The sequence below is a fragment of the Austrofundulus limnaeus genome, unplaced genomic scaffold (genome assembly GCF_001266775.1).
Source record: "Austrofundulus limnaeus strain Quisiro unplaced genomic scaffold, Austrofundulus_limnaeus-1.0 Scaffold54, whole genome shotgun sequence".
Taxonomy (NCBI): Eukaryota; Metazoa; Chordata; class Actinopteri; order Cyprinodontiformes; family Rivulidae; genus Austrofundulus; species Austrofundulus limnaeus.
In genome coordinates, this window is record NW_013952456.1 from 717282 (window position 1) to 734077 (window position 16796).

A 16796-nucleotide genomic window follows, 5' to 3' on the forward strand; every position below is an offset into this window, starting at 1 on the left:
CACACACACACACACACACACACACACACACACACACACACACACACACACACACACACACACACACACACTGAAAAACATAAGCAATGCCAAACAATTCACATATTTGTAAAATGTTTGAAACTTTATAAAGGTTCTACAAAGCACTTTATATGGTGCTTCTGATTTACCCAATGGTTCATAAAGTATACAAACWAAAGTATTTGGACACAAACGACCACCACACCAACATGAACAGTGTGGCGTTAGTGCCTCTTCTGCAGGTCCAACAACTTTTGCTTCTATTGAAAGGCTTTTCACAAGATTTTGGAGCACTTCTGTTGGAATTTGTGCATTTTGATTCTGTAGAATACTCATGAAGTCAGGCCTCTATCTCTGTTTCAGTTCAACCCACAGGTGTTCAGTGAGGCTGAGGTCAAGGCTTTGTGTTGTCCAGTCATGTTTCTCCACACTGAACCAATAAGACCATGTAGTCCTTGCTTTGTGCAGTGCAGCACAGTTGTGTTGGAGCAGAAATGGGCCTTCCTGAAAGTGTTGGAAATAGCGTTGTTTGAAATGTCTCAGAATGCTGAAGGATTAATACATGTATTGTTCCTCACTGGATGTAAAGAACACAGTCAGAAGCCTGATTGGAATACACAAATTAACAGTGGTCACCAAATACCTTTTCCCATATAGTGTGTGTATAGGCCAACCCTTTAACCAACGCTTTAGCCTACCAAATTGAGATATTTTAGGGGTACGCTGCAATGAAAGGATATAAGCTGTGGTAGCTATAATTGTCAATTGTCATAAGTGCAATTTTTGTGTTAAAAATTCCAGCAGGTTCAAACAAGGAGAACTGGACTTTATTTTTAGAAATTTTACTTCTCATTTGAGGAGCTTCTGCTAAGTTCTTACTTTTTAATCTAACAAAGACTCTAAAATAATCAGGAGGGAGGAGAGGGAGATTGAGCTGTATAAGTTTAGCTTGAAACAAACAAAGCAGCTCACTCTAGTTTTAAAACTTAAAACTCTGCACTTTTCAGTTTCGATTAAGAACACAAAGTAAAACATTTTTTAAAATAGGACAATCATCCCCTGAATTTCTGAGATTCATGTCACACAAACCACTGTAATGTCTGGTTAAATGCATTCTGAGACATTGGCAGTTATCTTTAATAAATAATTATTTAGCAAAAGTAGTGACAAAACTACAGTTTATTGTCACAAGAAAAAACTAATTACAAAATAAAAATTTAAATAATATAACTGCCAACAATTTGATAATGAATGACAATACTAATTTAAAACAGTGACAATGTAAAATTTAAAACACAGGCATTGCTGACATGATATCCGTTATCGTATTTTTTTTCCTAAAAGCATTCAGTGAAATAAGCTCTGACAATTTTACTTCAGCTTGCAAGGCATTCCAAGCAAAGGGGGCAGAAAGACTAAAAGCTTTCTTTTTCTTTTCAGTTTGCACACGAGGAACATAGAGGTGAAAACGATCCTTGGAGCGCAGGGCATAAGTGCTGTCTGTTCTCTGAATAAAAGTGCATAAATAATTAGGAAGCAGGCCTGTTAGGGACTTTTGTTTCTGACTCCAATCAGTTTCACAGCAGAACACCGTAAACAGGCCTCAGAGTAAAAAGGCCATCATCATCTCTGAAACCCAAACAAACAGTAGCCCAGATTGTCCCAGGCTGCTCTTTCTAACCTCTATAATTTAATTTTATTTATTTATTTAAAAGCACAATGCACATTAATCAATATTCTGTGAATATAAATGCGTCGGAATTAGCACAACAGCTAAATTTCATCCATAGTCCTGCACAGATAAAAATGTAACAGTTCATAAAACAAGTGCACAAAACAGACAAAATTCAACACTGCCCAACAAATACACAATCTCCTCAGTCTACAAGGTATACAGTTAAATTGTGTTACAGATGAATGCATGACTGATTTTCTTTCAGCCAAACTTCAAGTTTCTTTTCAAAAAGGAATAACTATCAGTCTCTGATATTTGCAGGTAGTTCATTCCATAAGAGTGTTCCTCTGATAGACGTGACCTTTCGACCAAACTCCGTTCTCCGTTTTGCGACAAAAATGAATTGAAAATAATGATAATAATGAATTGATCTTATAATGTATGTCTCTTCCTGGTTCCACCCCTGGAGGTGTTACCTTTTATGTCAGATGTTAATGTAACCAGCTTTTGTTGATGCTCGAGAGAGAATGATCAGAAAGTGTAAAATACAAAATTGCCTCTAACATTATATTATAATAATTATTGATAGTTTGATTCATTTTCTCTCACACACTTAAACAATTATTAATTTGTTATAAATAGGCCTGTTTTTACTGTGATTACTTTGTTATCAGTGATGACTAACACAGCAACAGCAAGGTCTGACACACACGAAGACCATCTGTTGACTGTTTCAGGCTAATGAAAAACAGAATATTAAACTGTCACATGCTCACAAGTTACAGCAAATTATTCTACTAAAAAGAAAGACATTTAATGCTGAAGACTGAACTGATCTCTTATTCCAGTGTTGGAGCATAAATAGATAAAATTTGAAGCTGAGCTAAAAGGCTCTAAAGAGAGTGCGGGTGGATTCCTAGGGGGGCCGTGCCATCTCTCAGATATGGTAATGGCGTAATTGTCATATTAAAACAACACAATGTGCGTTTAGGAGTCAGCAGGTGTCACAGTTAGTGAAAGCCCACACTAACCCTCCTACTATACACTGCATTAATTAGTCCAACGCTGCTTCAACTTCCTCCACACCTATGCACTTATCCTGGGAGTCAGCCAGTGGATATATCATCTTATCGCTGCCACTTTCTGTCTCCCCTCTTTATTTCAACCATTTCCATAGTCCTCCTCCCCAAGACTGTATGGTAATGACAGAGTTGTAATTGAGAAGYGCTTTGTTAGAGAAGATTTAAATGTGTTTCTTTGTGTGTGATAAGAGTTGGGGAGGGAGCGCGTTTGGATCATTTGAGCTATTTGGATCTTAATCTGCTGAGGATGCCCCGTAAGCATCATTAACGCCTCCCTCTGCTCCCTTCAATTTACAAGGTTGCAGACCTAACTGGTACTGGCGGAAAGCATGTCAACCTCAAAGCCACCATCACCTTGAAATGAGACTCAATTTTAGCAGGCAGAATGATCAAAAAACAAAGGYGCGGCACTGAATGCGCAATAGTAGCCCCAGAAGCCCAATAACCTGAGGAGGGTAGAGGAGACATATCAATTAGACTATTTAAGATGCCTCTGTGACTTTAATGAGGGGGGGAAACCTCTCAATGTGAACAAGAATAACGACTTAAACAGGGAAGTACGGAAGTTTGGAATAAATATCTGGAAAAGGGAGACAGACATTATTAATTGACAGCTCAGAACTCCTAGTGCAAAATCATTAGAATATTTTTATCACTATTTTCCAACTATAATTATACTCCCCTTTATTATCTATGTCTGCCTGAATAGATGAGTGGCATTTGATAGATCGTTTACTCACTGCTCATTTACATGCGTTTCAGAAGCAGCTTTGATGGGGATAACATTGTATCAAGTGAGAACTATAGATGACACCCAGAATATTTAACATATATTTTGTAAATGTACAAATCAGATTTATCTGAATAATATTCATTTTCTAAAAAGTGAGAACTGACAATCAGTAAACTGTTTCATGAAGAGAAATATGTTTCTATAAATTATTTATACTTCTCACATAAACTCAGCACTGAGTCAAGTGAGATATTATTGTGCAGATCCTAGYTTTTATAAGGCAACCAGAGTTTTAGACCTTTGAAGGTTCTTTTACAAAACAGTCCAGGAAACGACTGCAAAGACCAGTCTATCTTTAAATCTTTCCTTTTCATATTTAATCATTCAGTTGTGGTCTATATAAAGTGGAACTGCAAAGCTTCTATCTAAATTGCTCAGTATTGTGGCTCCACAAGCCCCTCTTTCACTCCTGTTCTGAGTCTGAGAGCAACTTGTTTATACAAACAAGACATTTCACACCCCACCTCCCTTCAAGTTTCAGTCCCAATGATCACTGTCCACTCCACCCAGTTCTGCCATTTTTAAAGGTCTGATAGCAGAGATACGACTACCGCAGAAACTTTTTATGTACAAATTCATTAAAAGTTGTCAACAAGAGGAGACTTGTCCATCCGTCCTTACATGTTCGAGCCAGAGAACTGTGGATTCGCTAAATTGGTAAGCCAGAAGTCCATGACCTTGTATAGCAGTTCCATGTTAGGTTTTGACTAGGAGAAGGACCCAAATCCGGACRGAGGTAAGAGATTTAAATAGAATAATATTTGTTTTACAAAAATAAAACAAAAGGCTGTCGAGGCAGCAAAAACTCAATAAAAAGAACAACGGGGAAAAAATACAACAGTTGGTAATGCCAAACAATGAGCCAGTGAGGGTGTGGAGAAAAAGACCAGTATATACAGGTCCTTCTCAAAAAATTAGCATATTGTGATAAAGTTAATTATTTTCTGTAATGTACTGATAAACATTAAACTTTCATATATTTTAGATTCATTGCACACCAACTGAAGTAGTTCACGCCTTTTATCGTTTTAATTTTGATGATTTTGGCAAAAAAGTAAAAAAAAATCTAAAATCCCTGTCTCAAAAAATGTGTATATTTCATCCGAACAATAAAAGAAAAGTGTTTTTAATACAAAAAAAATAATCAACCTTCAAATAATTATGTTCAGTTAATTAGTTCCACCACACACTCAATACTTGGTGGGGAATCATTTTGCAGAAATGACTGCTTCAATGTGGCGTGGCATGGAGGCAATCAGCCGGTGGCACTGCTGAGGTGTTATGGAGGCCCAGGATGCTTTGATAGCGGCCTTAAGCTCATCCAGAGTGTTGTGTCTTGTGTCTTAAGCTCATCCAGAGTGTTGGGTCTTGTGTCTCTCAACTTTCTCTTCATAAAATCCCACAGATTCTCTCTGGGGTTCAGGTCAGGAGAGTTGGCAGGCCAATTGAGCACAGTAATTCCCAGTAAACCATTTACCAGTGGTTTTGGCACGTCGTGCTGAAAAATGAAATCTTCATCTCCATAAAGCTTTTCAGCAGATGGAAGCATGAAGTGCTCCAAAATCTGAAAGATAGCTGCATTGACCCTGCCCTTGATAAAACACAGAGGACCAACACAAGCAGCTGACATGGCACCCCAGACCATCACTGACTGTGGGTATTTGACACTGGACTTSAGGCATTTTAGCATTTCCTTCTCCCCAGTCTTCCTCCAGACTCTGGTTCCTTGATTTCCGAATGACATGCAAAATTTGCTTTCATCCGAAAAAAGTACTTTGGACCAMTGAGCAACAGTCCAGTGCTGCTTCTCTGTAGCCCAGGTCAGGCACATCTGCTGCTGTTTCTGGTTCAAAAGTGGCTTGACCTGGGGAATGAGGCACCTGTAGCCCATTTCCTGCACACGCCTGTGCACRGTGGCTCTGGAAGTTTGTACTCCAGACTCAGTCCGCTGCTTCTGCAGGTCCCCCAATGTCTGGAATCGGCCCTTCTCCACAATCTTCCTCAGGGTCCGGTCACCTCTTCTGGAAGTGCAGCATTTTCTGCCACACTTTTTCCTTCCCACAGACTTCCCACTGAGGCTCCTTGATACAGCACTCTGGGAACAGCCTGTTCGTTCAGAAATGTCTTTCTGTGTCTTACCCTCTTGCTTGAGGGTGTCAATGATGGCCTTCTGGACAGCAGTCAGGTCAGCAGTCTTACCCATGATTGTGGTTTTGAGTAATGAACCAGGCTGGGAGTTTTTAAAAGCCTCAGAAATCTTTTGCAGGTGTTTAGAGTTGATTCAGACGATTAGGTTAATAAGTCATTTAGAGAACCTTTTCATGATATGCTAATTTTTTGAGATAGGGATTTTTGGTTTTTCTTTACTTTTTTGCCAAAATCATCAATATTAAAACAATAAAAGGCTTGAACTACTTCAGTTGGTGTGCAATGAATCTAAAATATATGAAAGTTTAATGTTTATCAGTACATTACAGAAAATGATGAACTTTATCACAATATGCTAATTATTTTAGAAGGACCTGTATATAAACAGAGGGAATAAGGAAATGAAGAACACCTGGTGGCAGGACTGATTAGGGATGACTGAGCAGGTGGGGATGATAAACTGATAACTGACTAGAAAATAGACTGAGGATAACTGAAGGGTGGAAACACAGGGAAACACAAAAATTACAAAACACACATCCTCACAGTACCCTCCCCTTAAGGAATCGTCACCTGACGATTAAAAAGAACCAGCACGGGTGGGAGGTGGGGGGGGGTACTAAACATAAGTACAGGACAGAGGGCAAGAAACAAAATATAACAAAGGAAACTCAAAATCCAAAATACACAGAAAATGAAACCAAAAACCRACAGGAAAAAAAAGTTCTGGGAAAAACAACAGAAATCAGTCAAAAAGATGGCCCTAGGCACATCTCAAAAAGTTCAAAAGTTCAGGAGGCCGCCCAGAGGCCCAACAACGACGAGGTAGGGGCTCAGGAGGGTGACCGTGGGCATGGCCACAGTAGGGGAGGAGCTCTGGCGGACGACTGTGGACTCTGCCACAGCAGAGGAGGAGCTCTGGCAGACGACCGTGGACTCTGCCACAGCGGAGGCGGAGCTCTGGCGGACGGTCATGGACTCTGCCACAGCAGAGGAGGAGCTCTGGCAGATGACCGTGGACTCTGCCACAGCGGAGGCGGAGCTCTGGAGGACGGCCGTGGATCCGACCAAGTCGGAGGCGGAGCTCTGGTGGGCAGCTTTGAGCCCAACCGTGGCGGGGATGGAGTTTAGGTGGGCGACATGGAGCTCTGCCACGGTGAAGATGGCACTCAGGAGGGCGGCCTGAAGCCTGGCCACAGAGGTACTCAGGAGGGGCYGGCAGAGAAGACTCAGGAGGGGCCGGCAAAGCGGCGAGGACTCAGCTGCAGATGGTGAGGACTCAGCTGCAGACGGCGAGGAGTCCTCAGCTGCATCAGGGACCAGAGTGAGTTCAGGAGCAGAGACCAGCTTGAAGATCTTTAGAGCCTCAGGCAGACCCGGGGACTCCAAAATCAGAACCGGGAGCTTTGCAGACTCTGGCACCGGCTCTGGCTCAGAGGACTCTGGTTCTGCTTCTGAGGATTCAGGTGTTGGTTCCGGCTCCAAGGACTCGGGTGCTGTAGCAGGTATTGACAGCATCTCCACAAGAGCTGCCAAGATGAAAATTGTAAGAGCAGCAAGGGTAGCGATCACCACCGCCTCCCTCTCCTCTTCACAGGAGGTAAACGCGTCGACCCTCTGGAGAACAATGGGGGTTGTAGAGGCGTCGATCAACTGGGTGGCGAAGGCGGATGTAGAGGCATCTAGTCCAGCCGGAGTAGAGATGGATGTGGACGTATTCAGCCTCCCTGGAGCGCAGGTGTTTGAGGCTGCATCAACCCTCTCCTGAGGGTGAGAGGCCGTAGATGCACTTAGCCTCACTGGCGCAGAGATGGAGGTGGAAACGTGCCGCCCCGTCGGGACGCAGGCAGCGCTGGGACCTCTCGGAGGAGGCACAGGTGTGAGAGGCRTCCGGGACTTCCTCGGACGTGGTACAGGAGGAGGTGGTGTCGGGGACCCTCTCGGAGGTGATGTTGGAGGAGGCGTTCGGGACCGTCTCGGAGGAGAAGCTGGTGGGAGAAAAGGAGACGGCACTGAAGAAGGGAACTTTATCGGCCCAGGAGAGCAGTAGCCGAGGTACTCGGGGCAGTACGGCTCGAGCTCAGGATCAAAGTCTGGATTGTATTCTGGCTCAGGAAGTGCCGCTGCTCTTCTCTGCCGGCAATGGTTGCGCTGGGAAGAGCCAGATGTAGGGGAGCGAGATGGAGGCGTGGACCTGAAAGCCAGGCGACTCCCCTGGAGCTGCATCCATCTTTGTTCCTCTTCCTCCACCAGAAGAGGCGACGGTAGGACCTTGATCTCAGGACTCCGGTGCTCATGTCTCTGAGCAGGCTGAGCAGGGGACATTTTAAAAACCACCCACTCGGATGGTCACTGGCTGTTGAACCTGCTGAGTCTTGGGCACGCTCCCAGTCGGTCTCCTTCCCCATTTGTAAGATGGAAACAAAAAGCTGTTCTCCTCCATAAAACAGAAAAAACTCTTTCTCCCGGTGGGTCCTGTAGTTGGCTGGCTCATTCTGATAGGTTTTGACTAGGAGAAGAATCCAAATCCGGATAGAGGTAAGAGTTTTAAATAGAAAAATATTTATTTTACAAAAATAAAACAAAAGGCTGTCGAGGCAGCAAAAACTAAATAAAAAGAACAATGGGGAAAAAACACAACAGTTGGTAATGCCAAACAATGAGCCAGTGAGGGTGTGGAGAAAAAGACCAGTATATATATATATATATATATATATATATAAACAGAGGGAATGAGGAAATGAAGAACATCTGGTGGCAGGACTGGGGATGACTGAGCAGGTGAGGATGATAAACTGATAATTGACTAGAAAATAGACTGAGGATAACTGAAGGGTGGAAACACAGGGAAACGCAAAAATAACAAAACACACATCCTCACATTCCAAACCAAATACTGTGACGTTATTGTTCAAAAAACTTAATAGGGAATAAAGAAAACAGAACGGACTGAAAAACATGCCCCAAACAGAATATGAAGATATCTATGCAGCACTGGGAGAGACTAAATAATTTTTTTTCTGCACTCCTAGACTCCAAGTACACAACAAAATGTACTAAACAGCTAAAAAGTGGATTTTACAGGATGTCTGCTTTAAGCTTCTTTTAAATGTTCATAAATCTCAGCTGGAGACGGACACACCTTGCACAGACACATTGCAAAACCAAAAGAGGCTATGAGCAGAAACGAGTTGTGCTGACAGAGAGCAACACAGTAAAAATGGGATGGACATCGCCCTCAAATCATCAAGACGTGAAAAATTAACTCAGTTTGTTGGTTAACTTACTTCTCAAACCAGATATTAAGCTACTGTACTAATCACTGATCTTCCCTCAGTAATAAATCTGTTTGTTGGTCTTCACAATATTGAGCCATAAAGACATAATCTTTTCACATGTTGACTGTTCCTGTTTCAGCTGTTATCACCTCACTTTGTGACACAAAGACGCAYCAGAGGTGGAGTGTTTTAAATCACTTTCACTGCCTCTGTCCATTCAGAAATCACACAAAAGCAGCCAAATGTTCGGCCTCCTCTTTTAACCTCTCTCTCCTGTTCCTTCTCTCTGGACAACTCAGAGTCCTTGGAGCAACTGAAATGGTCATTTAATCCCTAATTTATCATTCTTTTTTATGTCATCAGTAACTATCATTCTGTATAAGCCAGAGAACAACAGGACCAGGAACATGTGGCTCATGTATTGTATCTTTCTGACAGAGGGGTTACGGTTTATGCCAGTTGTACTCAGAAGTGTGAATTTCTGACTTTAGAGATGGAAATTTCAACTGGAGCACACCATTAAGTCAGAAAGTCAGAAAAAGTTCATCTGCGCTGGCATAACCATTCAAGATGGCTGCTTCTTTTAACAACAGTAAGTAAAAACTCAGAAAACTCTGTATTATATACTGTATTTCACATTTAGTCAGTTGATCACTTGTCCATGTTTTTAAGTGGATATGTTAGAACACTGTATACAAAAAATGCATCATAAAGCAGTTTTATTGTTTTTAAACAGTGGACAATTCATTTAAGACAGCTTGAAAAGAAATACAAATAGTTTGTATTAAAATGTGACTTAAAGGATTATTCTGTGCCCCATGTTTGTGTTTTATGCCTTCTTTGAAATGTTAAGTCTATACAAACTGCATATACATTTTTGTTAGAATCACCGCAAAAACAATGTTAAACTACTGACAAGCTAGTCTTATAGAGCTTCAGTTACCTACTGTATGTGTGCAGGAAACTGATTCTTATAAGACACTGTTGTCTGTTATTGTCTGTGGGATAACTGTGTACGTGTTATTTTTTAGTCCACCTCATAATTAATCTAAATTTTAATTCACATTAATTTATATAAAATTTACGTTCAGATTTTATTACTCAGTAACTGATAAGATTTTAAATGTAACTAAGTAAAATACTTGAAATAAAACCTATTCAAGTAAAAGTATTGTTTAGAAAAATCAAAATAGTACAAAGTACATATAATTCATACTTCATGCTTAAAGAAAATGTAATTTTCCATTTTTTCCACCCCTGCAAGTCAGCAAGACTATTTTACTATTTAGTTTGGTCCTATATAATAAAAAATGTGAATTTAGACTTACATTTTTTTATTGGACAATTACAAACAAAAAAGTTTTCAAAACTGATACCAACAAAATTAGACAAGAGAAAAAAATACAAATCAATTGAAATTCTTTTGAAGGAATTCATACAGACCGTTGCTTTGCATGTCAAAGTTTAACTAAAGAACTTGTGCAATTTGCGAGCACCCAGAGCTGGGGAAAAAGTCTCGGCTACTACCACATAAAATTTCAGCTTATCTGTGAAACAGACTCTGAGGTCTGCAATCATTGCCAATGAAGAGCCAAATTCAGTAACTTCAGTTTAAGCCTTGCAATACAGTTTTAATTAAAACAAAAACTGTTAAATACAGAATATTATTTGGCATAGTAGTAGTTTAGACAACTACACTTCAATTCTAGATCAAGTTTAACCCAATTTATGCCTGGATGTCTTCAACCCAAAATTGCTCATGAGGCCACCATGCAGATGTGTAGGACTTCCATTACAATTTTTATGATCCAGCATTGTTTAAACACTTTCAAGAACTAATTTGTGCTTTATTTCAGTCTCATCTATAAAGCTGAATGCTGTACAAATAAGTATTAAGTTACGGCTGAGCTGGACTGAATCAGCCTAAAGGTGAAGACTATGTTAAGTGTGAACTTGTCATAGCGTTATTATTATTATTTTTTTTACATTTGTTTTAATCAAGACGTGGAGGGTCACCTCATTTAAAAACTGGGATGCAGTGGCTTTATTTGGTCCATTAATCAGGAACTTATGCTGCCTGTAGTGCTGATCATCTGTTGTAGTGTGTGAGCTGCTCAACGTCCTAAGTTTTGAAACCATTTGATATGAGGTATAAATTCAGTTTTGTAAAATCTAAGTCATATTTTGAAAAAGATCCAGGAAATCAGGAGAATATTCAGATATTTGAATGAATACGTCAAAACCGAAGCCATGCATGTCAGTGCAGCTTTTCAGAGCTGTGTCTTGTGTTTGTTGGGTCAAACAACCAGAGCTGCACTATGTTACAGATAATATACACTCACCAGCCACTTTATTAGGTACACCATGCTAGTAACGGGTTGGACCCCCTTTTGCCTTCAGAACTGCCTCAATTTTTCGTGGCATAGATTCAACAAGGTGCTGGAAGCATTCCTCAGAGATTTTGGTCCATATTGACATGATGGCATCACACAGTTGCCGCAGATTTGTCGGCTGCACATCYATGATGYGAATCTCCCRTTCCACCACATCCCAAAGATGCTCTATTGGATTGASATCTGGTGACTGTGGAGGCCATTTGAGTACAGTGAACTCATTGTCATGTTCAATAAACCAGTCTGAGATGATTCCAGCTTTATGACATAGCGCATTATCCTGCTGAAATAGCCATCAGACGTTGGGTACATTGTGGTCATAAAGGGACGGACATGGTCAGCAACAATACTCAGGTAGGCTGTGGCGTTGCAACGATGCTCAATTGGTACCAAGGGGCCCAAAGAGTGCCAAGAAAAGATTCCCCACACCATGACACCACCACCACCAGCCTGAACCGTTGATACAAGGCAGGATGGATCCATGCTTTCATGTTGTTGACGCCAAATTCTGACCCTACCATCCGAATGTCGCAGCAGAAATCGAGACTCATCAGACCAGACAACGTTTTTCCAATCTTCTCTTGTCCAATTTCGATGAGCTTGTGCAAATTGTAGCCTCAGTTTCCTGTTCTTAGCTGAAAGAAGTGGCACCCGGTGTGGTCTTCTGCTGCTGAAGCCCATCTGCCTCAAAGTTCGACGTACTGTGCATTCAGAGATGCTCTTCTGCCTACCTYGGTTGTAACGGGTGGTTATTTGAGTCACTGTTGCCTTTCTATCAGCTCGAACCAGTCTGCCCATTCTCCTCTGACCTCTGGCATCAACAAGGCATTTCCACCCACAGGACTGCCGCTCACTGGATGTTTTTTCTTTTTCGGACCATTCTCTGTAAACCCTAGAGATGGTTGTGCGTGAAAATCCCAGTAGATCAGCAGTTTCTGAAATACTCAGACCAGCCCTTCTGGCACCAGCAACCATGCCACGTTCAAAGGCACTCAAATCACCTTTCTTCCCCATACTGATGCTCGGTTTGAACTGCAGGAGATTGTCTTGACCATGTCTACATGCCTAAATGCACTGAGTTGCCGCCATGTGATTGGCTGATTAGAAATTAAGTGTTAACGAGCAGTTGGACAGGTGTACCTAATAAAGTGGCCGGTGAGTGTATATTTGAATGCACATAATATTTATGAGATGTTTCAATAAATATAAAACAACACCCCAAGTATTTTTTAAAGGTTGTCAGTCTTATTGCTTTGTATTGAACATGTTATTGCATAAAAAAACACAAATAAAATGAGTCAAGTGCTTCACTTCAGCAAAGCAGGTGTAGAAAGCTGCTGAAATGATTTTGTCACAGAGGTGGAAAAAACGAATGAGTGCATCTGAAACCAATGATGGGTTTGAGATCATTCCCTTTCACACTCTTCTGCTACAATCTGACAAGGAAGCACGAATTGAGAGGAAAAAAAGGAACAAATGAGGAGTAGAAGGGGGGAACAGAAAGCTAGAGAGAGATTGAGATGTGCAATGCCAGCCAAACTTTTTCAATTTCACCGACAATTTCCTGTGTAATTACTGATGTGGTGTGATGGTGTTTTAATGACAGGGACCTGCCAGTGACAGACACATTGTGTGTGTGTGGGTGAGGGTGTGTGTGTGCTGTGGAGATCTGGATGGGCCTGTTGATGATGGCAAAGTGATAAGATGGAGCCATGCTGTGGAGATTAGACACACACAAATACACACAAATATTCTATCCACACACAAAGCTACCCCTAAGCCCTTGCATACACAAACTAGTTAATAATGCCACCTGCTTCCTCACCATCACCCACACACACTTTTATGCTTCCCCTTGGACACATCACCTTCCACCCCCACGTATCAACCTCCCGATCATCAGTGCCAACCATGTGCAGACCAATGAGCCAGTACCTGTAGTCGCACCAGGGACAGCGGTATGGTTTCTCTCCAGTATGAACACGTTTGTGCCGTGAAAGGTGGGACTGCGTGGTAGAGGCAAAGTTGCAGAGCTTACATCTGAAGGGTCTCTCTCCTGCAGGGTGGAGGGGTTAGGAAGATAAAAAAAAAGACAAATGATGAATTCCAGATGAGAAACTGAAACAAGCAGATGATACACCAATTAAATGATACAATTTGCAATTTTTGGATAAAAATATAAGATCATTCCACCAGCTTTAAAACCAAAACCGTTATATTAATAGTCAGTGTTTAAAACAATAAAAATAACTGTTTACAACTTTAAAAAAATCAGTTTATCCATTAACATAAATTTGCAGTTTGTTCCTTCAGTTTCGTTAACCCGTTAATGTTTGCTAACAGATATTTTTTCTGACTAAAACCAAACAGATCACTGTTTGGGTTCAGTAACATTGAAAAGTTGGACAAATTCTTACTTCCAGGATAAATAATTTCTACACAAATTTTTGCAAAATTATGAACATCGTCAGGGAACAATACACTGCAGCCCAATTTATTAAATGTTCGTCATACTTCAATCGGCTCTTAACTGTCAAAGATTTTTGTCTCAGAGCTTGAAATGTTAAATTCACACCCTCCTTACTCCCTCCGAACTGCCGAAATGGGTTCGAATTGTCGCAGTTTCATGACAACAATTGCGTCATTCTGTTCGCATTGACGACATTTTGTCAGCTTCTTGACACAACCCGCTGGTCAAACTTTTTACCCCCACCCACCCACCACATAAGAACTTATTGTGTGATTGGTCTGAAGTTTGTGGGAGTGTTTGTTTGTGCTGAAAGTGCGCAGAAGCTGCATTTTGTTTTAACCATTCACTTAAAAATAAAAAAAAGCGATTCGCTTCATGAGCTGACTGTTGTAGCAGGAAGAAGCGATTTATAAAGATAGTCAAATCGCCAAAAACTCATGGATGGAGAAAAAACAGGCATTGTGCACGGTGGAATCTAACTGATAAAAAACTTTGGAGCTTTAACAGCAACAGATTTGTGGGTAAATAACATTGGGTGACAAGTCTCTGACTTATTTTTTCCACATTGTGGACTTCAGCGGGAGGAACCCCTCTGTAGTACGGTACACTGCAGCGGGAGGGGTTTCCCCAGGAGCTTGGCGCAGGGTGTCTCAGGGACTATGAAAGATGTGTGCAAAAACGAACGCCGAAAAACCACGTGACTGAGCATCGACTGTTCGGCTTCGGATGGAGTATGCAGAGGCCTTTAACCAGCTGAGAGACATCTGGAGCTGTCTTAAATATCTGGGAGAGTGTTACTAATAACTAAATTTGTTTGTCCATTCAAAATGCCCTAAATCCAAGCAAAAGGAGCTGCTGTTAGTCCAAAAGTCATACTGGACTCACAAAAACATAGAGCTGATTTACTCCTCACTCTCAGCTCACTCCGCTCTAGGGTTGCCAGCTGTCTCGTATTTTCAGTCAAATTGTAGCTTTTTTCCCGTGTTCTGAACACAGCCAGAAATCAGAGCCATCAAGTTACGGCAGGTAGATGTTTGTATAGCGCCCCAAGCTGAAGAGAGACCTCGAAGGACGATACTGTAGTGGTCCAATGCAATGACGATGTGATTCACTGAGGGCATTGAAATGACTGTTGTACTCACGCTTCCCTCTTAAGGGGCCCTGTGACAAAAACTCAGCCTATAACATTCGTATGCAACTTTTCACACCGTGGTTGTGATTTATAAAACTCAAACTTGACCGGCTTTAGCTTTCTTACCAGTATTATTTTTGCTTCTGCTGGTGAGCCATAAGGACCTTTGAAATAAAAACTTAAATCTTAAATAAAAGTTCACGCATCTCCATCAATCTCCTTCCTCCTCAGACGACCCTGACCCACAGATCTCTCCCCGACAAGAGACATTTCAACAGCACGACAGCAAAAGTCACGCTTGGGTAATTGTAGGGTGTGCCCACCCTCGCCAGTGTGCACACCCTCGCCAGTGTGGATGTTAAAAAAGTTCACTTTTTGAAGTCAGTATTTCTCACGCATGCTGTGGAGATGTGAAGGGGTGAGGAGACGATCAACGGCAGGTGAACTTATTACTAATTTTATCTGACGTATTTAATTTTATTTATTGTTTTTATCCTCCTGCAGGCTCTGAGAGAAAATTAATTTGAAGCTGAGTTTTTGAAAAAAATCCTGATTGTTCTAAACATCTGTAAACCTGCGAAATGAGGGAAAATCTGTCAATTACAGACATTCTGTCCACGTGAGCAGTTGTCAGGACCTGTCATCCTCCAGACGCACGACGAAGCGTGTCTGAACCAATCGCTTTTTTTTGATATTGATCAGCTGACTGATTTAAATACATCTTAACATTCATGAGGTACTTTGCATTGACTGTTTATGGTTGAGTGTGGRCGTGTAGAGGGTAGAACCTGAGGCGGGACCTCGTGTGCAAACTCTGAGGTGCAGTTGTGACCTATAAAGGAAAGGTGCACAGAAACGTGCGTACGCCTGATTTTATAAATCTGAATTTTACTTTTTAGTAGGCCATTTTCGCCTTTTGGCTGTACGTTTGCTTTTAGTATGGTTTCCAAGCAATCCATTATAAACTTGACCCCTGGAACGGATTTGAAAAAAATCCGATTTGTTATGTTCAGATTGTCAGGAAAAAATCTGATTTTGGTCCATTTTGAACATAACCTATGGGCTGTTTTTAGTGTGGTGGGTGACCATATTTTTTTTATAAATCTAAACACTGCCACAAATATATTATCAAACTATTTAATGGTATATTTGACCTAACCACTGAAAACATGGATGAGTCTGATCTAAATTTTAAAAATAAATTTGTCATTTAATAGTTATATTCTGAAAATTAATCACAACAACACATGTTTGTATTTACATTTCTTTATCCTCCTGTTTACTGAGGCCAATAGCAGCTGAAAAGTAGTAAAGAAAAGAAAACCTGTTGATTAAATAATTCATTTAATCCATCATGTTGCATGAAAATAACAGAAACAACAGATGGATTGATTTTTTTTTTCATTTTCACAGTGAAAAACTTGTCTGTGTGAAGATAAATTCTAATCCAGCCCAAAATTGCTTGAAGTTGTAATTTTTCAACAGGACCCTGTGGTAATACTGACAAATTGAGAAGACTGGCTGTCGTGAACATGTTTTGCAAAAAAAAATATTTATATAAAAAATATAAAACTCAAGAATGGGAAAAAAATGTATGGCTTTAGAAAACTTGCTCCAGACAAATGTTTAGAATACACTGTCAGATCTGTTGTCATTGAATATCAATAAGTGAAACTAACACCTGTCAGCAAAGGAGAGCAGGACAGAAATTGAGGTTTCAGTTGGAAATTGAAGCAAAATCTTAGGAGTAAACAGAATAAATGATAAAAAAGCAAAAACTGGTATTTGTTTCACTATCTCACCC

The 16796-nt window shown here is 40.8% G+C and overlaps 1 protein-coding gene across 1 annotated transcript in view; it reads right to left on the reverse strand.

Moving 5' to 3' along the window:
- znf407 (zinc finger protein 407) overlaps window positions 1-16796 on the reverse strand; it is a gene marked incomplete in the record, with an annotated part of 254368 nt that overhangs the window by 59780 nt on the left and 177792 nt on the right. Inside the window, 1 exon segment of the mRNA XM_014008931.1 lies at window positions 13326-13446. Within this exon segment, the coding sequence (XP_013864385.1) occupies window positions 13326-13446 (121 nt within the window).